Raw genomic sequence first — 27286 nt, forward strand, 5'->3', positions numbered from 1 at the left:
GAGGGTGAGTAAAAAATGAAAGAATTTTCTTTTTTGGGTGAACTATCCCTTTAAACCAGCACACTTATTAAAAAAGATCTTCTTCATTTCTTCTCTTCCCTAGCTGGTTTCCTAATCTAGTTGTCTAATAAACCTGGTATTGTGTAGCCTACTACAATGTTTTTGTTGGCTCTTTGATGAATGCTTTGCTACTCTTTTGTAAGTATGCATTTAGCAGAAGATTTTATCCAAAGCGATATGTAATGTCCTAACAGGTTGTCCCACCCTTGCGCCAGTATGTCATCAGAGAAGAGATGTTGCAAGAAGGAGGGGGAAATTATTTTGAATAAACAATATGATGAATTAAAAAAAATAGTGATGTGCACGGATAAGTATTTATTTATAATAAATACTGCAATATTCCATAAAAAAAAAAAACAAGAATTGTTTGATTTCATGGTGACTTTAACAAACTTTTTTCCCCAGTTTTTTTTAGACTGTTCTATCTCAATAGGCTACTTAATGCGTCTTGACGGATTAACAGGATATGTAAATAGGCCATACGTTCATTCAAGAATTCACGTTCCTGAACTGCAGTGTTTGACTGCTAGGGTGTGTTTCCGCGCCTGACTGGACACATGCGCATCATTTCACATCGAAGCTGCAGGAGCGGTGGGAAAATGAGCTTGTGTCGGATGAGGAGCAATTTGTTGCGAACCGAAAAGACAAACTGATACTAGAGGAATACAATATTTACAAAATCTGAATATAGATTACTAGCCTGTAGATCACTGGATTAATACTTTTTGGCATCTTACACACGCGCCGTAAACAAACGAATAATCACATGAAAAGAAAACAAGTGGAGAACAAACAGTAACATCTGTGGTAGGTTTCCTTTTTAATAATATAACCTATGCTGATAATTAGGCAGAACAAATTCATTAAAAGCAGATATATAACATTTGCTTTAAATGTGATGTTTTTGGGTTCACTGTTTTATCAAAATATATGCTTAAGATAGACGTGCATTACAAGGTTAAAGAGAAGCGCATGGCAGTATACAATGACAGAAAGAACAAAATGTATGAAATCTGAACGATTTGTGTGTTTAAAGGCATAGTGATACACAATTTCTTAAGAACAACTGTTAGCCTTTGATACGCTTTCAATTTAATACAGTGCTTGCAAGCAAATGTAGCCTATAGGCCAAATACTTTTTTCTTTTAATATAGCTGTAAAGGATGTGAGCGTGTGTGTGTGAACCATGACGTCCTATTTGGACGGTAGCTAATTGTTTCAGGGACGTAAAGGTCAGAATTTACATAGTTTTGGGGGTTCCTGAGTTTAACAATCTTTTGGAAATATATAATTTATTTAAATGTATTTATCCTTTGACCACTGCCAGTTGCATTGTTCGGTAGGCTAATGTGTGTGTTTTAATGAGGGGGGCATCTTACCCCAAGGGTCTAATTTTATCTTTTTATTTCAAATTAAAAACTATAACTTTAACTCCAAAAATCCCAAACCACTCATTAACAAATATCTGTACACACACACACACACACACACACACACACACACACACACACACACACACACACACACACACATTTAGATTTACAATTACAATTAAAATTTTTCTAGCTATGACCATTATATTGGCTCCCACGATGAACAAGACTTAAGAAGCCTAAATGTCCCAGAAAGAAGGATGACAGAACTAAAAATAGAATGCACTTTATGTGACATCTCAAGGCACAAGTTGATATTGATTTAATAATGTAAGCTATATTCATTTTTAGCCTCACTTGAATGGACTGTGGCATTTCATATTTATTATATTATCATCATAATTATTTATTATGAATACCTGTGTAAGCTGGCTATAATTTTGTCTTTAGGCTAAGTATTGTTTTATATTATTACTTCTGCGAATGCACTTTTTACAACATCGAATTTCATAAAGGAACAACAGAATGTTTGTTGATTGAGAGGCGTCAGGCTACTTCTGATGCCCACTGGATAGCATTAAAGACACACAGTTTATTTATTTTTAATTAGAGTTAATTCTAGAAATCACTGGCTTCTATGCTAATTGTTAACTGTATCCCTGCTGAGACCTTTTTTTTTATATCCACAGTGTGTGGATGTTGTCAACATTAAACTGCTTGGTTAGAACGTTATTGTGAATAATGGGCCTATACTGTATTTTTTATTTAGTTAGTGTGGACTACTTAAAGGGATAGTTCACTTTGAAATAAAATTTTGGTATGTTTTAGCTTACCTCAAGGGCATCCAAGATGTAGGTGTCTTTTTTTCCGCAGTAGTTTCAATTTTGATATTTTTAGGTCAAACCGTTCTTGTCTGACAGTCATATCATGCAGGTCTATGGTCACCCCCTCAAAGAGCATGCACAGAGTCCAAATTAAAACAATTTCCCATCGTCCAAATTAAACAATTCCCCATCGCAAGTACACATTGATGGCATAAGACACGAAACGATCGGTTTGTGTGAGAAAACGAACAGTATTTATATCGTTTTTACCTCTTATAACACAGCCACGTCCAAGTGATCTGAGGGCGCGGGCGCGGGGGCTTCCTGCTGTGTGACGTGTACGCAGACTGGTGCATAGATATATATACACTAGATTTCACATTAAAGACATTCGTTCCAATGAACTGCCGTAGCCAAGGCGACATCTAGTGTATACATCTATGCACCAGTCTGCGCACACGTCACACACCAGGATGCGCTCGCGCCCTCAGATCACTTGGACGTGGCTGTGTTATAAGAGGTAAAAACGATATAAATACTGTTCGTTTTCTCACACAAACCGCTCGTTTCGTGTCTTAGGCCATCAATGTGTACTTACGATGGGTAATTGTTTAATTTGGACGATGGGGAATTGTTTTAATTTTTACTCTGTGCATGCTCTTTGAGGGGGTGACCATAGACCTGCATGATATGACTGTCATACAAGAACGGTTTGACCTAAAAATATCAAAATTGAAACTACTGCGGAAAAAAAGACACCTACATCTTGGATGCCCTTGAGGTAAGCTAAAACATACCAAAATTTTATTTCAAAGTGAACTATCCCTTTAAAGGCAGGGTAGGCATTTGTTCCAGAAACAGCCAAGGTCTTTTAACCTATTGATAGCAATCACTAATTTGTCTAAATGTATTTAAATGTATATATAACACCTTTTATAAATATTCCTGAACCAAAACAACGAGCTTAGGTACTGCCGCCAACCCTATCCCACCATGAACTGTCTGTTTGTTTTTCATCATCACTGTTTCAAGACTGCATTCAAACTGTATCATCGACATGTGTGGACTGTGTGCGAATAGCAGTAGCATCATTGATCCCGTCGAGTTTACCTCTGGTCACCCTCACAGCAAAGCTCAGTCATCCAGCCCCGCCTCTGCTGGATGCCTGTAGCCCTTCGTCTTCACCGGTGACGTCTTGCTGTGAAGAGAAGCCTCAGGTCATACAATCACCAGCCTCGCCTGAGCAAGAGGAACTTTTGGCTCCGCCTCTGGCATCTGATACCTTCGCCGCACCTTGGCCCGTTGGCCTGTCGGCTTTGCCTTGGCTCCTCCCATGCCTTCCAGTACCAGCGGTGTTGGTCAGTACCATCAGCTCTTCGTCTGCGCTCTGAGATCCATCAGTTTCACCTCCATCGTTCGTCCCCCAGATGTCGTCAGCCAAGTCATCAACATGGCTCCTCCAAAAGTCGTGCCTTCCGGGAGGGGACGTACTGTCACCTTTATTTATATAGCGCTTTTAACAATATAGATTACAATCATAGCCAGCTTAAAAGTTTTTGGTACATATCCTAATGACAAAGATGAATTAATGATATTAAGAAGATGATCTATGACCTCTGGAAGCATCTCTTTCAATAGCTTAGTCGGTGTAGGGTCTAACATACTGTACATAGATGATTAAACGAGTTTAGAAAGTTCTTCCTCTCCTATAGCAATGAATTAATTAAATTTTTCCTCAAGGAGACTACAATTTACTGCCTGATGCGATACTGTAGTAGACGGTTGCATAGTTATAATTTTCTCCCTGATATTATCAATCTTGTAAGTAAAGAAGTTCATAAAGTCATTACTGCTGTGCTGCTTGGAAACGTCTGGGGCTGAAGCTTTATTTTTCGTTAATTTAGCCATTTCAAATAAATACCTAGAGTTTTGTTTATTTTCTTCTAATAGGGTTGAAAAATAAGCAGATCTTGCAGCTTTTAAGGCCTCTCTGTATGCAATCGTGCTCTCTTTCCATGAAATGCTAAAAAAAAACCTCGATATCGAGTGCTTCTAAGCTATCTGGGATGCTGAGGAAATTAAACTGATCAGGAATATTATTAATAAAGCAATCTTTAGTGGCAGAAGTGATAGGTCTAACATATTTGTAACACAGAGTCACAGTTATGTTCTGTTAAATTCATTTTCATGGACTCTTCAGTCCCATTAAGGTTAGAGTTATCTTCAGTCACGTTTCCTTTGCTTCACTTTGAAATAATGAGATAACAAAATAGTGCATTAATAATTGACCATCATTGAGAAAAATGGGACAAAATCAGCAAATACAATTTAGATAGTGAGACACTGGCAGTCAGTCTGCTTTCTATATTTTTATAGTAATAAAGGATATATAGTCCAAAAGAGACAAATACGGATAATTATAAGATAATCCTTAATGAATCAAGTAAAACATTTACAGTTACAGCAGTTAAAACATTTACAGTTATATCGGTAGAACATTTATGTGTTATGGTATAACTCACGCCACGGTAACTGATGTATTATTTAGGAGCTACGTATAAGTGTACATTTGGAAAAATGTATGTAGAGGTAAATTTCATCACATTACGTTCATCACGTTAACGGCACTTTTTTTTAAAACTGTTTTAATCAATTGAAAGCCCTAAAAGTTTGAAATAAATTCGGACTTCCCATAAATAAATCTCTGTATGTGTCACGCATAGTTGTAGAAGCAGATGATGATCTGTAGATGATGATAGCAGATGATGATCTTTTTGTAAGTATTTTTCTGATTAAACATTATCCATGTTTTAAACAACCAAATAAAGGATTAAAAAAAAAAAAAAAAAAAAAAGGTATTCTTCCTTCCTGTCACATGAGGCTGTCAACTTCCTACCACTACTTCCAGGAAGCATGGTGAAGGCAAACCCTCTCAAAGAAAGGTCATTTGCATGTTACTAATAAGTATTTTTTGTTGATACATATCTACATAATCATGAAGCTCTCTAGAATCATCCAAACAAAACAAATCTTACTTTTTTGTAAGCTTAGTCAAAAGTCCAAGGGTGGCCAAATGCCTTGTAAGGAAATGGGGTATACTGTGGGTATACTCAATTTAAATATTGCGCTGAGAAAAATGATTTAAGAACTGGGGTGTGCTATTTGAAAAGCCAAATTGCTAATATTTGTAAAACCACATTTTTAAATTACGATACATGCTCTTAATGTCAAATGCAGAAGAGTTAATTCATGCATTTTTGACCTCAAGGTAAGATTATTATAATGCATTACTGGTTAGATGCCCTACTTCAGTTTGTCTAAAATGCAGCAGCTTGTATGGAAGTAAAATAATGCCAAATGTTTTTGAAACAAAAAAGCCTGTTGAATTGCACTACTTGGGGAAAAAAAAGGCATTGCATTAACCATGCTTGCATTTTAATGCATTGTATTTTTAGGGCTTGTTTTTTTAATGGCTGAAATTCAACATAGTTGAATATTTAAGCTGTGAATATTTCAATTCAAAACATTTCAAACACATTTTCATTATTAAAAATGCAATAATCAATATTCACCTTTCATATTTCACTTCCAAAATATTCAAACTGTTTAAAAATACAACCTATAATATTCAACAGGCAATTTTCTGTCCATTTTATTTCGCTTTGCAAATTCACTTCCACAAATTCTACAGTAAATTCAAATTCTACAGTAAATTCAACATTGACATCCAGGAACTGCAGGAAAAGCAGTAGATTGCCGTGCATACTCTCCATCTGCTGTTAGAGCGTGTGTTGTAGACGAAGACCAGCAACATTTAGAGCAAGCCATTCATTCATAAAAACTCATCTCAGTACTTGTTTCCTGTTACAACTGTTTGGTGCGTTCATGATTTGAGTTCATGCCACGTCATGTGTTTGTTTTTGATCTTGTTAAGGAAATAAATGCTGCACTTGGGTTCTTCAAACTTGCCTTCAGTGGACTTCATGACACACTGACACTAAAGGCTTTATACTTCAAGTGAAATCGAAGAAAGAACTGATGTAATGTCATTTCGAACAAAATCAGGCCAAAACAAACTTTGTTTGGAATTCATTTTGGGAGTTCAAAACAGCTCGCCAAAACGAACTTTCTGGAAAGTTTGCTACGGCTGGCAAACACTTTTGTACAACCATTGGTCCGTGGCAATTACGTAATAGGTAGATGTGTGCGGAGGCTCCGCCTTCTTTCAAGTGGAAATCTTTTCTAGTTAATTTCTCCTGTTCAGTCAGTCGAGGTCCATGAGTGAAAACATGAACACAATGGAGAGCTGTTTTATAGTAGAAAATTAAGTTGTACTTCTGATGAAACGAGACATGTGCCGAATTACAGAACTCGTGCAAACAAATCTACATTGCAATGATCAGATGCTTTTCTTATGCTATATTAAAAAACGCTTGCTGTTTTCTCAATTTTGTTGTGTTTATTTTGTAATTGAGAGGAAAGCGCGTAGCACATTTACATATTCATCTAACCGTTGCTCTCAGCAGTGTGGGTGGTGTCGGATGTTCTCTAACAGTAAATCGCTGTTTACGTATTTCGAACCATTTTAAAAAGAAAAAGAACTTCGCTGTGAGTATATCAGGGCCTTTATCAGATGAGAACAAAACTTTAACTGAATTGAGATTAATGATGGCACTCCTTGTCTTCTGTAGTGCTGCTTTATAGCTGAATCAATTTGTTTAATAATTTATACATTTAGCAACATCAACACTGTTATTGAACTAAACTGAATTAACATTGAACAGACTTGAGTTGAATAATAATACTGTTGTCTTTTTAGAGCTGCTTGATATTTATGTAGCCTACATAAAAAAGTACTTACTTTTACTCAATTAAAAAAGTATACATTTAAATATTTCAGGGTATCTGTTCTTTTACTCAAGTATATGATTTGTATACTTCATACACCACTGACAATATGTACTAAAGCATAACAAACTGACAAGCATAACTTTAAAAATAAGACAAAAATATATATATATAAAAACTAGGGTTGTCTAAAAATTTTTACGCATTTTTTTTTTTTTTTACCACAAATTAATCATTTGATCAAGTTTGACCCCAACAATTTCCCGTTGTTGCAGCACGGATGGTTACCTAGCTTTGTGTGATAAAGGCATGGCAAATGTGAGTAACACGATGACAGAGGAGACAGTGCCAGCTCTGCTGAACGGAAAGTTTCGTTATAAAATAATGTTGCTGATGTTAGCAAAGATGCTTCTGAGACAGGGTCAACAAACGACACTGGCGGAGTTTGTCAACAACAGCAAAGGTGCAATCGCTAAATGGATCACCACAGATTGCAGGCCCATTAACATAGTTCAGGACCGGGGGCCTCAGGACATCATTCAGAGCTTCTAGGTGGTGGAAAGTATGTATCCTGCTCCGTGGTGCTACCTACACTATGTCATCTCCTGCGCACAATGGAGGTCTCTGATGTTGACCCTGCCTACATACAGGTGCTGGTCATATAATTAGAATATCATCAAAAAGTTGATTTATTTCAGTAATTCCGTTAAAAAAGTGTAACTTTTATATTATATAGACTCATTACATGCAAAGTGAGATATCTCAAGCCTTTATTTGTTATAATTTTGATGATTATGGCTTACAGCTTGTGAAAACCACAAAATCAAAATCTCAGAAAATTAGAATATTACTTGAAATCACACAGTAATTACACAGTGATACCATGGTCATTGAACCAGGTTTTGGTTATTTTGGCAGTGTGGGCCGGTTCAAATCCTGCTGGAAAATGAAGGAAGCATGAAGTGCTCTGGAAATGTCCTGGTAGACGGCTGCGTTGACTCTGGATTTAATAAAGCACAGTGGACCAAAGTCCTCTTTTCTGATGAGAGCCAATTTTGCATCTCGTTTGGAAACCAAGGTCCCAGGGTCTGGAGGAAGAATGGAGAGGCACACAATCCAAGATGCTTGAAGTCCAGTGTGAAGTTTCCACAGTCTGTGATGGTTTGGGGAGCCATGTCATCGGCTGGTGTTGGTCCACTGTGCTGTCCACTCAACGCAGCCGTCTACCAGGACATTTCCAGAGCACTTCATGCTTCCTTCAGCAGACAAGCTTTATGGAGATGCTGACTTCATTTTCCAGCAGGATTTGCACCTGCCCACACTGCCAAAATAACCAAAACCTGGTTCAATGACCATGGTATCACTGTGTAATTACTGTGTGATTTCATGTAATATTCTAATTTTCTGAGATTTTGATTTTGTGGTTTTCACAAGCTGTAAACCATAATCATCAAAATTATAACAAATAAAGGCTTGAAATGTCTCACTTTGCATGTAATGAGTCTATATAATATACAAGTTTCACTTTTTGAATGGAATTACTGAAATAAATCAACTTTTTGATGATATTCCAATTATATGACCAGCACCTGTACATATTGCGCTTCAATGCTACATTCCCTAAGGACCTCAACGGGTGAAAGGATAACTCAAACCTGTGGTGGTTAAAGGTAGCAACCGCTCTAGATCCTAGGTTCAAGGAACTTAGGTGCCTGCCAAGAACAGAGAGGGGAGAGATGTGGCAAAAGCTGAGTGAGATGCTAAAGAAAAGAGAACCAGCACCACAGACCTCTGGAGAAGAAGTGGAGCCAGAGCCACCAAAGAAGAAGATGGCCCTCCTACTGATGGGATCAGTCAGAGTCTGATGATGAGACACTGTCCACAGATAAATCTCTAGAGAGGTACAAGCCAGAGCCCTGTGTTAGCATAGACACATATCTACTACAGTAGTGGTCGTCACAAGCAGGTGAATTTGGTAATCTGGCCCATAATGCAAAAAGATACTTTGAAAAAAGCCCATGTTCAGTTTGTGTTAATTTATTATAAGGGCTGTGCAGCTATTTTGGTCATTGATTTGAATGTGAGGAGGTGTGGTTTAATCTGAGATTGCGCGAGAGTGGATCATTTTTTTTCCATTCGGATCATGAGGGAAAGCTGAGGTCCTGCAATCTTACCTGTAAAGCAGTAAAATAAGATTAAATAAGACTTTCTGCAGCGCCTTCACTTTGTGAACTGCAGGATAGAATATTTGTGCTCTTGATTGGCAGCGGAAGGTTTTAAACTTCGCGCTGAAGTTTCCATAGTGACGATTCTTGAATAACCAAGTCAAGTCAAGTCATCTTCATTTATATAGCGCTTTTAACAATGTAGATTGTTTCAAAGCAGCTTTACAGAGATAAACGTATAATTTAAGGTAACAGAGATTGTTTTGGCTTTATAGCGGTTCTTTACTAAAGTTATTTTCCAGCTAAAGTTAGTTTTGATTGATTCGATTCCGTCGCAACGATCATTTGTTATTAAATTAGGGGCCGCTAAGACGACACCATTCTCTCTACACAGACTTTAAACGCGAACCTGTGAGAAACGCTGATGGCGTTCACATGCGCATTAAGAATTGGTTCTATAGTTATGTGCGTTTGAATATATGTGCGCAGGTTTGGAAGTCCCTACAAACCAAGCCTAAACAAAGTACTGGTGTTTCCTTATAATTTTTGATACAGAATTTTATTTTATTTTATCAGTTCGGGGTAGATACGCGAATTGAGTTTTCCGACAACGCTTTATCTGTAGAGTGGTAAAGGGATCCTCCATAGGGAGAGACTAGTTGGCACTTCAGCACTGCGTTGTCATCGGGTCCAGGCGAAGGTCCTTCATCAGATCTGGATACGGCCTGGATCCGGCAGGCTGCGGGAAAACCTCGGGATAAACACAGACACTAAAATTAGCGTAGATGCCATTCTTCTTATGATGTAACGAGTACATCAGGATTTATGGGAAGTGTTCCCGGTTCCAGCTGACCTAATCTATGCAGCCTAACCAAGCGGCAACCTCCCCGTCTCTCTCTTGAAACCAACACGGAAGTGAGTTAAACTGCAATTCATTGACTGGCCGCTTGAGGCTGGCTGCAGAAGTGAGTCAAATCTGTATCTCCCCCATGTTAAAATTACCAACTTTACAGCAGAAAAAAACATGTTTACAGCCTGGTTCTCTATGTGGCTTTGGTCTATACAGCTAATTTTGCCCTTCATAACAACTGTGAGGGGGGTGAATTTTTTTATAACTCATCCGTTTAGTTGATTAATATTTAAAGTTCTGCATAATTAAGGGTGTGTCCACTTTTGAGTGACAGGTGGATTCCCGCTGATGTCAATGCTAGCTGTTTGTCTGCTGTTAGCCGCGTCACTACTCACTTCACCTCAGCAAATGTTAGCTGCTGAACTTGCCATCTCTGCAGTGTTTGTGCTTTTTTCGGGATTATTTTCATACAATTTAATACACCCATTACTTCGCCCACGGCTTTGGATTCCGTCGTTGTCGTCGAGTATCATTCCAGAGAACAACCAGCGCTGTATTTCAGTTGTTTTCCTCTGTGAACATGCACTAATGGATGTCTGACAATTTCGTTGGTTTTTGGAGTTTTCAGATTTAAAAACGTCAATAAAGGCTCGTTCGTTCTACTCTCACGGAACAGATTGATTATAATATGCTTATGTACCGTCAGATGAAATCCTGCAGGTGTCGGCGCTTTCTCCGTCCATGCTATAAATGCACAAACTTGAATGAGCGCGGATTTCTAGCGCATTTACTTGAACTTCATATAATATATCTATGGTTTAACCCGTTTGAGAGGTGGCCAAAATCAGAATTTAAAATGGACTGAATAAGCTCTCTACGAACTTGACGAGCGATGCCGCGCTGACGGATAGACTATAAAAAAAGAGTGATTGACATGTAACTGTTATGCACATAAATCACTGTCACACACACTCTCTCAGAGTAATAATAGTTACTGTATAATACATTTTCAACTAGCAGAATAGTACAGAATCACGATACACAGTATCACTTGTAGCCATGTCTTTTAATAATATTTCGAAGGGCAAAAACAGGAACTTTTAATTGGCGTTACATCATCAACTGTCACTTTAGCATGATGCCCTGTGCTGTCCTTATATACTGTCTATGGTGCAGTCGCAGACTTGGTACAAATAGACTTGGCATATAGCATTACCTCCCAAGACTGAGCTAACTCGATCACGTCGAGCGGTGAGCCGCGAGCGCGTGGTCTCAGCTCCACCAACTTTGCCCATTTTCTTTGCCCATTTTCTGTTATCCGAGAGTGACGCAAGGTGACGCGAGGCCAAGATGGCGACGACCGACTCCGCCCACTTTAGGCTTCAAAAATGCTCTTCAGAAACCTACGGGTGACGTCACGGACACTACGTCCATATTTTTTTACAGTCTATGAGCCTAACACTGAATTATAGAAGTCTATAATGTATTATGTGAATGCTAGTTCAAAGAGATGTGTCTTTAGTCTAGCTTTGAACTGACAGAGTGTGTCTGCTTCCCGGACAATATTAGGAAGACTGTTCCAAAGTTTTGGTGCTAAATAGGAGAAGGATCTACCGCCAGCAGTCGATTTTGATATTCTTCTAGAGTATGATTACGACAATGAGTAGGTCCTGACACGTGTTGTCTAACTCCAATAGAGTTTACAATGTCTTTAAATGCCAAACCCAATGCATCTTTTTCATTATCGATGTGTATATTAAAATCACCAACAATTAGTACTTTATCTGCAGTCAATATTAATTCTGATAGAAAGTCCGCAAATTCTTTGATAAAATATTTATGGTGCCCTGGTGGCCTGTATACAGTAGCCAGCACAAATCTCAAACGTGATTTATCATTTATACTATATATTTTTACATTAAGTACTAACACTTCAAAAGAATTAGGCTATATTTAAAACTTGATTTCTTAGTGGTTTTGAAAATATTACTATAAATTACAGCAACTCCTCCCCCTTTGCGTTTCAGACGAGGCTCATGTTTATAACAGTAATCTTGCGGGGTGGACTCATTTAAAGTAATGTAATCGTTTGGTTTTAGCCAGGTTTCTGTCAAACACAGCACATCTAGGTTATTATCTGAAATCATATCATTAACAATGAGTGCTTTTGAAGTAAGCGATCGAATATTCAGCAACCCAAGCTTTAGCATTTGCTCGTCTGTATTATAGCTGTTTTTTATTTGTTGAACATCAATAAAATTTTTAACCTTAGATGGGTTTAAACGTTTTTTGGATTTCCAAATTCAGGGAACAGACACAGTCTCTATACGATGATAGCTAGGTGAAAGAGGCTCTATGTGATGGGATTTATCTGACCTTGGTGATGCGAGGCCGCTAGCAGACAGTCGGTTAAGCCAGTCTGTCTACTTCCTGACCTGAGCCCCAGATTGTCATGTTTGAGCTCTAAGACTATGTGCCATATTACTAGAGAGAAGAGCAGCACCATCCCAGGAGGGATGAATACCATCTCTTTTCAACAGGTCAGGTTTGCCCCAAAAACTTTTCCAATTGTCTATTCTAGATTATTAAGCGGACACCACTTAGACAGCCAACCGTTAAGAGAACACAATCTACTAACTATCTCATCACTCCTGCGAACAGGAAGGGGGCCAGAGCAAATTACAGTGCTTGACATCGTACTTGCGAGTTCACACACCTCTTTAATATTAATTTTGGTGATCTCCGACTGGCGGAGTCGAACATCATTTGTGCCGACGTGGATAATGATCTTAGAGAATTTACGATTAGCATTAGCCAGCACTTTTAAATTTGCCTTGATGTCAGGCGCTCTGGCTCCCGGCAAACATGTGACTATGGTGGCTGGTGTCTCTATTTTCACGTTCCGTTTAATAGAATCGCCAATAACTAGGGCACAATCAACAGAACTCTCAGTGGGTGTTTCACTGAGCGGGGCAAATCGATTTGTTATGGTAATCGGAACGGAAGAGTGGTTTTTTGATCCGCGACTAGAGCGCTCCCTCACTGTCACCCATTTGCCTGGCTGCACAGGCACCAATTCAGCTGGAACCGAATCATGTAAAGAGTTCACTATGCTAGGCGCATCCAAAGCATCTGAAGCTCTAGCACTCTTACTATCCTCAATTAAAGTTTGGATGCGTGTCTCTAGTTCTGAAATCTTCTCCGTTAGCCTAACTGTCTCCTTGCATTTATCACATATAAATCCTATATTGCCAACAGAGAAGGCTATGCTAAACATGTGACATGAAGTGCAGGTGACAATAACAGGACAAGACATTACTCACCGTGTTTGTTGAGTGATTCTTACTCACCTGAGCTTTTTATGAACTCAAAGGTGCGGGCGCGCGAGAGAAAAATAAATAAATAAAAATAGCTGAGCGCACGGGTGGCGCGTTAACAGACTAGCGAATTACTAGCGTGTTGTGCTAGTAGTAACGGAAGCTAGCGATGTCAGGTTAATCTGAGATGTTGGGTAAGCTGTATTTAGTAGTAGTATAAACAACTAGAAATTGTAGTAAATGATGGTTCAAAACAAGGAAATACGAGGCTAAGCGAAGCTTACAGCTCCGAAGCAAACACACTCACTGCAGGCAGCGAGGCAGACAGGAGCAATCGATCAGCGATCAGCAGACAGGAGCAATGATCAGCAATGATCAATGAAGAGTATGACTTCTCTTTTGTGAAACCACATTTTAGAGTCATACATCAACGAGTAATACACATCCTAGATTTATATTCACCTGCATTTATTATCGCAGAGGATTCATCATGCATCAGGGGGCCTGATACTGCAGCTCAACGACCAACTTCATATCGCTATTCAGACATCTGAGAATCTAAAAGAACTGTAGAGACTAACACAGACTGTTGCAATCATTGTTTTCACTGCCTAATCACAAGACCAGCTAACATCTGTATCCTTGAAATTCAAATCTGTTGAAATAATTCATTGTTTATTTTGTTTATTATTTTGCGCAGGCCTACGCTCTTCATTTGTGCATTTTCTTTGCATTTGTATAATCCTTTGATGGTGAATATGTACACAGTGTATTTGATTATTGTTATTCAACAGTCTTAAGAGTAAAATAGTACAATTTAACTGCCTGCTCTTCATTACTCTCGTGGCCATTGGACATCAAAATGTGGTAATTGACCCTCTGAAACGGTTGGCATCGTAATAGTAATTAGTGCAATACAGTTCCTTTTGTACATACTTGGTTACACCAGCCTCAACAGTGCCATGTGAGAGGCTGTTCTCTTTGGCAGGCCACATTTTGCTGAAGAAGAGGTCAGTTCTATCATGTGAAAATGTGAACAAGCTAGTCTGCCTGAGCAACATGGTTGAAAGAAGAGTAGACTGTATGATTGGTTGACAGGAGGCATGTTGCACAGATGCACTCCGTTTGAAGTAATTATCTTTAATCAACAATGTAGAGACTGTTCTCTCTGACTCTTCACAGACATTATGTAATTTCTAAAATAGTTGTTGCATTCATTTGAGTTGATGTTACTTACTATGCAAAACATTTAAAGTTAAGCTATTTGTGAATTTGTAGCAGACAAATGCTAAATATGTCTGCAGTTCATATGGATACCTCAACAAATTAAGAGATTGTTATTGAACACTTGTTAATGACTGAGGTAATACAACTGAAGAATCTGTTTCCTTAAAGCAGTTTGTCATGCATTTATTTATTTCAACACTGCAGGTTAAGTAAATCCTGATATTTTACACTTGCGATTAATCGTGCTAATCACAGCCCATGACTGATTAACTCGATTAAATTTTTTTAATCGATTGACAGCACTAATAAAAACATTTCAAATTATATTTTTAAATAAAAAAGGATGAAAAATAAAATATACAGAGTTACATAAATTGAAAGTTAAGAACTGTTTATTCACAGAATAAGCTGAGGACTGCATCACACACCACAGGATTTTCTTTGTGGAGCCAAACAGTACGCAAATAACATGAGAACACAGTAATTGTGTAAAATTATAATCATCTTGTGTAAAAATACATAGTGAAAAAAAAATTACTCATAACCTCAGGAAGTGAAAAAAACAGATGACACGTTAATTACATGAATTATTTTTTAACATGTAAAACGAATCACTGAAATTAACCTGTTATTTTTTCCACCCATACTAACACAAATTTCCTTTTTTCCATTACAGCGTGAAGGTAGACCATGGTGAAGGAAAGACATCCTTGGTGGATTTTGGATCCTAAGGACCACCTTTTACACATCAATGTAGGTGGGTTGAGGCACACTCTATGCTCAAGCATTCTGAAGAAGTTTCCGGACACACGTCTTGGCCAACTCTTGTCTTGTGACTCAGAGGATGACATTCTACAGCTCTGTGATGATTTTGATGTTCAACAGAAAGAGTTTTACTTTGACCGTAACCCTGGTCTCTTCCCTTATGTCCTGCACTTCTATCAGACTGGCAAGCTGCATATTATGGATGAGCTGTGCATTTTCTCCTTCTCTCAGGAAATAGAGTACTGGGGAATCAGTGATTTTTTTCTGGACAGCTGCTGTAGTTACCGTTACCTTGATCGTAAACTGAAGAGACATCATACATCCTGGGATGAAGAGAGTGATGTTAGCAGTGTGGATACATCAGTTGATGAGATTTCTGATCTGAACAAAGATATTGAGCACTTCCATGAAATACGTTTTGGAAACATTCGGAAGTGTCTGTGGCTAACATTGGAAAATCCAGGTTATTCAATCCCTAGCAAAGTTTTCAGCTTGCTTTCCATTTGTGTGGTGTTAATATCAATTGCCACCACGTGTATCAGTAGCATTCCAGAATACCAAAAATTTGATGAAAGTGGTAATCCAACTGAAGACCCAACTATGCATGTATTAGAAGTGTTCTGCATCTGCTGGTTTACCTTTGAGGTAGTAACTCGCATGCTTCTTGCTCCAAACCATCGCAAATTCTTCTTGCTACCACTAAACGTGATTGATATCATCTCAGTGATGCCAATATACATCACAATCTTTTTTGATCTGGTCATTGGGAGTGAGTCAGAGCTGGGCAACTTGGGAAAACTGGTCCAGGTGTTGCGGCTGATGAGAATCTTCAGGGTGCTAAAGTTGGCTAGGCATTCAACAGGGTTAAGGTCACTAGGTGCTACTCTACGGGTGAGATTACACTGCCATTGTGCAAGTGTATTTACAATCTGCATATTGTAGTGCAGAGGTCTTCAACCCTGCTTCTGGGGACCCACTGCCCTTTAGGCCTTAGCTCTAACTCTAATCAAACCAGAAGCAGCTAATGAAGCTCTTCAGTATCGCTTGAAAATATACAGTCAGGTGTGCAGAAGCAGGTTGGAAATAAACTTTGCAGGACAGTGAGTCCCCAGGAGTTTGGTTGAAGACCTCTGTTGTAGTGGTGTTTAATCCTGGACCTGGAGGGAGATTCATGCCACTCTACATTTTGTATCTGTCTCTTATCTGAAAAACTCACCATAGTTCCCTGTTTGCATACAATCCACCATAAATAGTATCTTTCCCTGTGTCAATGTGCATCCTAGTATGTGAGATTACAATAAGTGTGTCCCAAAGCATAGTATATGTTGAAAAGAGTATGCTAAAAGTCCCTGGATGGTCGACTACTGTGGTTCCCAAACTTCTTAGAGTCGCGTAGCCCCTGAGGCATTTACCATCCTTCTGCGTACCCCCTCTCTTCCACTAAGACTGCAGTCACACCTTTTCCATTAAGGGACATTACTTATAATTCATATTAAATTTCACCTGCAACAACATTGTGAATTTAGAAAGAAGAATTGTATTTTAGACATTAAATGAGACAAGCCAGTTTATGGTGACATGATGCTTGTGACATTATGTGACAAAACGGCACATAATGTCAATTTTCTTACATGGCAGTGTGTCTCATAACTTACCTACTCTTCTGCTACATGGTATGTACTTTTTCCTCACAAAAAGAGTAAATACTTTTAGTGCAAAGTATATGTAGGCGAATTGGAATGTAGCATCTGTTTTATGTTTATGGAACTCTCTCTCAATGAGCTGAAATTCTGAATCAGGTGTGTTACATATAAGGGAGACGTGAAAAATGTGCAGTGCTGTGGGTCCCCAGGATCAGGATTGAAAAACACTGGCATATTGAATAGTACTGACTGTAAATGTTTTGATTATGTCTTATTTAACTAAATTAATCCATGATTCCAGTCCCTAAACATCCAGAAATAACATATTTTCCCCCCTACCTTGTCTTATAATTTTGTAAAGATTTCAATTCCACTCCATTTTTAAAAAATTAAATTAATTTTGAACATTCAGAATACTCAGTTTTGACAACTCATAAGTGATTTAAAGCTTTTTCTACCTACATTTTACATGTAAAAAATATAATGTCTTTGTTTCTTTGTGTAGCACAGCTACAGAGAGGTTGGAATCTTATTACTGTACCTGGCAGTGGGTGTATCAGTGTTTTCTGGAATGGCTTACACTGCAGAATATGAGGAAGATGTTGGTTTGGACACAATCCCAGCTTGCTGGTGGTGGGGGACAGTTAGTATGACAACAGTGGGATATGGAGATGTGGTTCCAGTGACAGTGGCTGGAAAGCTGGCAGCATCTGGCTGCATCCTGAGCGGCACATTAGTTGTGGCACTACCCATCACCATCATTTTCAACAAGTTTTCACATTTTTACCGCAAACAAAAAGCTCTTGAGGCATCAGTGAGAAACAGCAACAACAAGAGGCTTATAATGAGACAACAGAGAAACAGTGGAGACACTGAAATACATGTGCATAGCCACTGTTTGGAGGATGGAGAAAAGGATGAAGATGTGACTTTTGAGGGAGTTGTCAACTATTGCTATGAAGACCATCCACTGACATATACACTCTGATGTGTCGACTATGCAAGAAAAGTGATTAGTTAAAGTCAAAGTCGTTACGGTTCAAAGCATTCTCATCCTAGGGCGTCATATACTGACGCTTTTGACATTTCGTCTACATCCAATGCACATGGCACCCTTTAGCGTCAATATGAGATGCAGATAGCTTTGTTCGGTTATGGGTAGGTTTAGGTCTGGGGTAGGGTTAGGGTTAGACCGCTAGGAGGCGCCTTCTGGCCCATATCTATCTGCGTCTCATATTGATGATAAAGGGTGCCATGTGCGTTGGATGTAGACGAAATGTTAAAAGCATCAGTATATGACGCCTTGGGATGAGAACGGGCTGTACGGTTATACCAATATTAAACATCATATCCTGACTTAAAATACAGATGGGTGAAAAATGAAAGGAAAATCTGGGGATCCAGTGGCTCTGTTATGCTTATATTTGGGTCCACTTGTCCCCTTTGAGGGAAGGGTCATAGCAAATAAGGGTTTTTCTCTATCGCAGTGCTGCATCCATGGCTTCTAGATTAGAGTCATCCTCAGCATTAAATGCTGGAATGAGACAGACCTGGGTATATTTCATTTTACGCACTCCGTCTTTCGCACAGTTGAGTACGCAAGCCTTTCAAATTATACTCCTTTGGCCGTGAGCATGGAAAGACATGTTCGGCGCGTGTGCACAATCTAGTGGGTTCTGTTTTCAAGCGCCCAAGTCACTCGCACATGCGCTGTTGTACATACACGATCACAAAAACTGGGCTGCACGCGGACAGGGTGTGTGGATGTCTGCGGACTCTTCTGATGATGAAAATTACATCATACGGACTGTGCCATAAAGGTTTCTGTCCCTGCATTCAAAGCATGAGAATGCTATTAAAGTTAAAATATTTTACACTAAAACTCTTTATATCATCTGAATTTATTAATGCAATACACTGAATAAAAACCGTCTGGAGTATTATTCCACTGGTTCACATTATGGGCAGTTTAGCATTATGTGATTAATTTACAACAAATCAAAAGAAAACTTACGCTCTGAAATGTTGTTTTTGGTCTTGTATTTCATAATGAAACTAAAGTAGCTCAGCTTAGTAGCTCAGTTGGAATGTGTGCAAAGGATTGTCATGTCACATTTATTTAAATCAGTCATTATTAAGCTCAGTTTAGTTCAATGTTTATTTAATTCAGTTCCATAACTGTGTAAGTGTTGCAAAAATCAATTATGAAACAACAAAGGTAGCTCAATTCAGTTCAAGTTTTGTTCCCATCCAATAGTGTCAGTGCAGTCAAACCGTTAATATTTTCTGGAATATCAATTTCCTTTTAAACCCCATCTGATCAAACCAGAACCGGGTGAATATAGTCATACATCTTGGTTCTAGTAAACACTTTAGCTGCTGCATTTTGAACCAGTTGAAGTTTGTTTAATAAACCTGCTGGGCATCCACCCAGAAATGCAATACAATAATCTTGCCTTGATGTCATAGATGCATGAATTAACTTTTCTGCATTTACCATTGAGAATGTGTCGTAATTTAGAGATATTTTAAAGATGAAAAAATGGCTTTCAAATGAATTTCAAATGAATTTCAAATAGCACACCCTGGTTATTGACTGATGACGAAGACTTGACAGAACATCTATCAAGAGACAGTATTCTAGGTTATTACTTGTGGAGGTTTTTGGTCCAGTAATTGAAACCTCTGTTTTTTCTAAAAATATCAGTGGAAGCTATTAGTCATCCAGTTTTTATAGCAATGGTCCTAGTACTGAGCCTTGCGGCATTGCATTCTAAACTTGAATAGTAATTAAAAAAAAATCATGAATCATTATTGCTGTGCTGTTGGGAAATGTCTGAAACTGTTGATGCTTTATTTCTTGTCAATTTAGCCTCTGTACTATATCAAATAAATAAAATAAACCTCGGGTTGTGTTAGTTTTCTTCTAACAGAGAGGAAAAATAAGCAGACTTAACCATTTTAAAGCCTTTAGAAACACTATTCTTCCACAGAATGTGAAATACCTCTAGTTTTTTATTCTTCAAGATGCACTCCATTTTCCAGGCTGCTCTCTTGAGGGTGTGAGTGTTCTCATTTTACCAGGGTGTCTGACTGTTCTTCTTTAAGCGCAAAGGAGCAACATAATCTAGAGTGCTAGAAAAGAGAGAATCCATATTTTCTGTTGCAGCCAAGTTATTCTAAATTATCTTGTTTATTGAGAAGTTGAGAAAATTCAAGTAGACTGTTAATAAAGCAATCTCAGTAGAAATTATAGTTCTACCATATTTATAACATGGATTTGTTTTAGAAGCTTTGGCTAAATGCAGCATACACAAGAGACTAGATAATAATTTTGAGATCTCACAGCTCTGCTTTAGAATTTCAACATTATCAGCATACTATGCATACAGCATACAGTGTGACTATATTAAATCTTATGATTACGGATGAGTGGGTCCTGACACGCTGTCTAACCCTAATAGAGTTTAGAATGTCTATAAATGCCAATCCTAAATTCATCTTTTTCATTATCAAGGTGGATGTTAAAATGACCAATAATTAAGACTTTACCTGTAACCCAGTACTAACCCAGATCGAAAATCAGTAAATTATTTGATAAAGTGTGTGATAGCCTGTATACTGTAGTCAGTACAAACATCAAAATGTTAGATTTGTTGTTTATAGATAACATTATACAAAGCACCACAATTTCAAAATAATTTTTCTTGAAAACAGACTTCTGAGTAAAAACTGAAAACATTATATAAATTGTAGCAATACTTCCCCCTCTGCCTTTCAGATAAGGCTCATGTTTATAACAATAACCTCGGGGGGGAAGACTCATTAATGTTATGTTTCCCTATCTGTCAGTCACCTCAACGTTGTGTCGATATACTGACACTAGGTGTTGCTCTTGGGAACCCCAAACACCTCTGATACTCCAGAAAAGGCCAGTAAGAATTTTCTCTAGCAAGAGAATTTTTCCATAAAAGATACATTTTCTTTCAAAGAGCAAACACGGATGAAAACGTCTTTTGAAAGATGCTTTTTCGCCTGTGTATTTCTTGATGCGGTCGACACCTGCCTCCATCACAGGGCCATGATTTCTGCTGCAGTTTTGGTCATGCCATAACTGCGAGAGGGAATGTTGCGGTGGCAACTCTCGTACTTTTCAAAAGGCAGAGAGTCACAAAAGGCCGGTGAGCACAGTGGACGATCTGAGGGTACCAATGGAACCATTTCCGCCGGGTGTGTCCCCACGGTCCTTCCATTCCTCAGCATGTTGGTCTCTCCCAGTTGAGGTCATGGATTGGCTGAGCTCATGGCAGTTCATCCTACGGCAAGCCTAATTTCTCATTCTGGACTCCCACTCCCACCAGTTTGGTAGCTCAGTCTGAGTTTGACAGAGTTGGCAGTCATGCTTGCCTGGGCCACCGCAGACATCAATGCTGGAATGGAATCCTCCACCCTGTCCTGAGTGTTCTCGGTTGGATCATTGGTATCTAGGCTCGGAGCGCAACTCATAGTTTGCTCAGCCCCAGAGCCTTTATTCCCGGAAGTGCATGAAGAGATGACAAAGTCGTGGAAGGCACCTTTTACTGCTTGGCAAGCTCTTGTAGCGTCTGGACCAATCAGACACATACAAATTGTTCATTATATTTAACCTATAATCCAGCAAACTCACTCTCCCAACAAATGTCTGTGACCCATTCCTCGAAAACTGCAACTATCATCCCAAATGAAGTTAACACACAGGCAGAACCAGTTCTCTAGAGTCTAGACCACAAGGAATTTGCAGAGAGTTTTGACTCTCACTTAATTCTTGTTGAGAAGGACAAATAAACCCTTTTAATCCTATATATAACCACTTGAGAAATGTATAAACATGTATCCAATTTTCCCATCTCTTGATTTTCCTTTAATGGGTTTTGTATTCATTCTCTCTTTTAAACTCTTTTGGATTAATGTTTCAGACTTGCATACTATGGTTAACCAAAATCACATGTGTAGCATGTTTGGTCTGTACGAACTCCCCCATTTGTTAATATACATTACATTTTGCTAACGCATTAGTATTATAAGAATCTTGAAGGTTCTTCTCTTAAACACCCAATCACATTACATATTCAAATGCCCTGCTAGAACACAAATGATCGTAAAATTTCCCTCCAAAGGGAACAACTTCTTATTAGCTCACACACCTCCAGAGGGTGTGACATCTTCACACTATAAAAATCACTGATCACAAGATCACTCCTGGTCTTTCCGGTTTCTGAGAAATACTGATGTGAAGATGATGCTGAGCTAGTCTTCGAAGGAGCCCTAAGTTTGTGCCAGGCTGCGGCCCCGTTTTTCCATTCACCAAAGATCCTCTGACTCCAACTGGTTCTTTCTCATTAAGACGACATCAGCAAAGATGACCTGGAGCCTAAACAAATTGCATCAGGACAGTTTTATTCTAATGGGCGAGACTTGCAAGTATCACACTTAGACTCATTATTTGATACACTGAGTATCCCTATCTACCTTTTAAAGAAGGGTTTGTTAAAACTAAAAACTGATGGTTTGCTCAAGGCTGTTGACCTGCTGAATTTCAAACAATGCTATAACTTCTCACTTTCCTGTATTCTGCTTCAGCTCTCTTTCCCTTGGTAAACTGTATGCATGTATGTGTGTGTATGTTAGAGTAGTTTAAGTGTTTAGTCAATAAAGTCTTGTTCATGTCACATGTAAAGTTGTTTGTGTTTCATGCTCATATGGAGTCCCTAATCATGCAGATTTTGACTAAATACTCTGAGTAGTACTGTACAGTTAGAAAGTTATTTCCCATATCCCGGAAATTAACATTTCTTAAAATTAATAAATAATTAATTAATCGCTAAAATAATAAATAATTAATTAAGACGAACAGGTTAGTTGATTGTGGTATTAATTCTGCTACATCAAGTTAATTATATTAACTGATCCAAATATTCATAATTAATTATAACAAGTTATGATTAATTATTAATATTTCCCTTGAGGTAATTTCCTTCACTCTTCCTGCAACATTGATCCACAGAAGGCAAGTTAAACTCTGGACATGGACATGGACATGGACATGGTGCTTATCTACAGTGGTTACACGAAACAATACTTGACAAAGTAACAAGGCAAACATGAGGGCTTACAAGACAAGGGACACCTGTGCACAATGATCAGACAATAAACCAATGACAACATGACACATTCACATGGGGAACACATGGCAGTATCACATGAGGGCAAAGGAATCACATGACAAGACATGAAACATGAACCAAAACAAGATGTGTCACTTCCACCCTCACTACCCTCGACAGTGGGGCAGCCTGTACATGGAGGTTCCTAAGGTGGAGAGTGCGATTCTGGTGTATTTATGCCTGCAAAATCCCACCACCTGGCGGAATTAGTGATGAAACGGTTTGAAAATTTCATATCACGATCATAGTGACCAAAATGATCATGGTTTTGTTAAAATGACATGAAAATGTTCAAAAAGAACTGATACACACTGAAAATATTTCAACAAGTTTTATATTTGAAAATCAACAATCAACAAATAAAATTATCAGCTCTATACATTTCTTTAAAGCATAAACATTTCAGCTGCCGTAACTTTTTTGAGTTCAAAATGTACAAACTGTGAGCAAGTACATCATGAATCCATTTTCCAAACCGTGTTTTGTCTTATCCTGAATCACTACGGTACACCTATAATAAGTGTTTATATTCAGACTATTTTAGACCGGTTGGTATTGAGGTAAAAGTTAACTTACCTTTGATATATACATGAGGGTGGTGGTCACGAAGATGATTTGAAGTGTTTCCCCTTTTGCTGGGTCTTTAGTTTTGCATGTTCTGCAGATAGGGTGACCATCCTCTAATACAGGGTTCACCAATCTCGGTCCTGGAGGGCCGCTGTCCTGCAGAGTTTAGCTCCAACACACCTGTTTGAAAGTTTCTAGTATGCCTAGTGAGACCTTGATTAGCTGGTTCAGGCGTGGTTAATTGGGGTTGGAGCTAAACTCTGCAGGACAGCGGCCCTCCAGGACCGAGATTGGTGAACCCTGCTCTAATAAGTTTCCCTCAATACTTTTGTAAAATATTTTCAAAATATGACCACACCTCAGATTTGGTCCACTTAGAAGGCTGAAAAATCACCCAAGCGCTGTCACTGCCTTCTTCTGCCATGTCTTCTCGTACAAAAAACAACGCACCTGCGTCAGACTGATGCTGCTGGATAGGATTTACCGCGAGTTTTCAAAATCACGATAATCAAACCGTTTTAACGCTAATTTAATTTTAAATGAAAATACTAACCGTCAGGACATTTTATCGTGGTTTATAATGAAACCGGTAATCGTTTCATCCCTTCATCCAATCATTCCAGACATTCCAGGGCATGTTAGTCTATAGTCTCTAATGGCAAAGGCTTATAGTGCTGTTGGGCAGGCTGCCTCTCTTACCCGTATGTCCGAGGGAGTGGCGGGAATGCAAATTCCACTTGCCAATACTCATTAGCCTTTTCTGAAGTATCAGAGGTGTTTGGGCCTCCCAAGTGCGACCCTTAGTGTCAGTACATCGACACAACGCCTCATTCCCTCCATCTGAGAACGGAAGTTGCAATAGTAACTGAGATAATTCATCTGATTTTAACTAGGTTTCTGTCAAACAGAGCACATCTAGGCTGTGATCTGTGACATATTTAACAATCAGTGCTTTCACAGGAAAGGATCTGAAGTTCAGTAAGCCAATCTTTATCAAATGCTTGAAAGAAAAGCAGCACAACCCAAAGAGAGATGGAGACCAATCTTCTACAAATCCTATATTATTCTGTGAGCACCACTTCAACATCCAGCCATTCAGTGATGTCAATCTGCTATACATTATCTTCTCAGGCTTTTTAATGGGTGAGTCACTGAGTGTGTAGAACCTGTTTGTAACTCTAACAGGAGAGTGGTGCTTTGTCTTGTAACTATGCTGTCTCACAGTCACCAAATCATCCGGATGCAGGGTGACGCTAAGCTAGTCATATCCAAAGCCTTGTCTAATTTCTTTGCATTCTCACAAACCTCGACACTTTTCACTGCCACAGTACCTGAACGCTGTCCAGAGTCGGCTCCAGCACCCTTGTGATAGACGTGACCAGTAAAGGGAAAAAGAACACAGAGGCAGCAGGCTACTGCAAACGCTTAATAATAATAATAATTAATAATTTGTTACATTTATATAGCGCTTTTTCTGAGACCTCAAAGCGCTTTACATAGATGGGGGAATCTCCTCAACCATCACCAATGTGCAGCATCCACTTGGATGATGCGACGGCAGCCATATTGCGCCAGAACGCCCACCACACACCAGCTTACTGGTGGAGAGGAGACAGTGATGAAGCCAATCAGTATATGGGGATGATTAGGAGGTCATGATGGACAGGGGCCAAGGGGCAAATTTGGCCAGGATGCCAGGGTTACACCCCTACTCTTTTTCGAAGGACATCCTGGGATTTTTAATGACCACAGAGAGTCAGGACCTCGGTTTAACATCTCATCCGAAGGACGGTGCTCTTTTGGCAGTATAGTGTCCCCGTCACTACACTGGGGCATTAGGATCCACACAGACCACAGGGTGAGCACCCCCTGCTGGCCTCACTAACACCTCTTCCAGCAGCAACCTGGTTTTTCTCAGGAGGTCTCCCATCCAGGTACTAACCAGGCTCAGCCCTGCTTAGCTTCAGTGGGCAACCAGTCTTGGGCTACAAGGTGATATGGCTGCTAGCTGCTGGCTGCTGGCTTAAGGGTTTATTTCCACAGAATGGGTTACAAAAGTAAAGCAAATGTTAACCCAACTGAGGTAAACCAAAGTATTTGTAAAGAGTAAAAAGAAATAAAAAACCAACCAACAAAAACACTTTTACAATAAACACGATTCACTGCATTTGCCTCTCAACAATTACAGAGGTCTAGGCACTACAGGACCTGTTCTCTCACAGAACAACACTAACTCATACAGAAACAGTTAACAAATGTATACATTAGTGGCCAGCACCAATTAACACAAAAAGGGGGATATGCAGACACATAATGGCCATTACACAAAATAAACAAATATGAAAACATCAAATATACACAAACAAACACTTCAAATAATACTGTCAAATTACTTCCACAACCCTGATCGCAGTCCAGTGTCCGCTCTAGCCCCTGATTGCAGTCCAGTGTCGGCTCCAGCCCCTGAGCACAGTCCAGTTTTAACTCCAGCCCCTGAGCCCATTCCAGGGAGTGAAACAGTCCCAGAGTTTGTTAATGTAGCCCCCGAGGGCGCCCCAGAGTCAAGTCCAGTGTCTGTCCCTGAAGCCTCGGAGGGCGTTTCAGTAGCCTCTGAGGGCACCCCAGGATTAATACTAGTATCTGTCCCAGAAGCCCTGGATGGCATCTCAACAGCCTCCGAGGGCACCCCAAATTCAAGTCCAGTGTATATCCTTGCAGCCACAGGGGACGTTTCTTAGCCAATGTCTTAGCCTGTTCATATATCTCCTGAACCTATTCCCCTGACACTCATCCTTTCTGCCAGTATGGTCGTGGCCCCTAAATTCATCCCCAAGTCCTTCCCTAATCAAGAATTTATCCCTAAGTCTGTTTCTGACACCAAGGCCATTTTCAAGCCCTGACAATTGGAGCAAGCCCATGTTCCCAGGAAGGCCACTTCCCAATTTTGTCCCATCCCCTAACATCCCGCCCTCTGTTACCTGGTCATTATGTGTTTCCAAAGGTGGCACCTTCCTGGTCAGCTCCTAACTACTCCTCTGGGATATTTCCCTCCCAGTCCCGCCCCCTGTGTTTCCTGACTGCCCTGGAACTCCAAGGTTTGTTCCCCGCCCGGCTTCCCAGTTGGTACCTCCTTGGACTCCTTTGCTCAGTGCGGATGCCTTTCCCTCATGTCTTTGCTGGTTGGTTGCATCTGTTTTGCACGTTCATTGTGTGTGAAGAGATATGGATCCATCTGTTGTATCCTTCATTTTACAGTATTTGGAGGACGCATTTGAAGAAAACTTCGAATTGGGACAGCCTTTGTCGTGTCACGGTCAGCCTTCGAAGGATGCAGCCTCTGAAGTGGGATGCAGTTTGTGTGTGTGTTGAGGGAGAACCTGGTGTGGGCATGACATCTTATTTGTAGAATTCACTGACGCTTGGGCTGCTTTGAAAGTGGTAATA

At 39.4% G+C, this 27286-nt stretch overlaps 1 protein-coding gene across 1 annotated transcript; it reads left to right on the forward strand.

Moving 5' to 3' along the window:
* Window positions 1-5131: 5131 nt before the first annotated feature.
* On the forward strand, window positions 5132-18072 carry LOC307166482 (delayed-rectifier potassium channel regulatory subunit KCNS2). Its single transcript, XM_079884870.1, has 3 exons — window positions 5132-5199; window positions 15341-16320; window positions 17578-18072. Exons 2-3 carry the CDS (start codon window positions 15355-15357, stop codon window positions 18058-18060), a joined length of 1449 nt encoding a protein of 482 aa, XP_079740996.1. The 5' UTR covers window positions 5132-5199; window positions 15341-15354; the 3' UTR covers window positions 18061-18072.
* Window positions 18073-27286: the final 9214 nt, after the last annotated feature.

Source organism: Squalius cephalus (genome assembly GCF_949319135.1).
Source record: "Squalius cephalus genome assembly, chromosome: 10".
In the NCBI taxonomy this organism is placed as follows: domain Eukaryota; kingdom Metazoa; phylum Chordata; class Actinopteri; order Cypriniformes; family Leuciscidae; genus Squalius; species Squalius cephalus.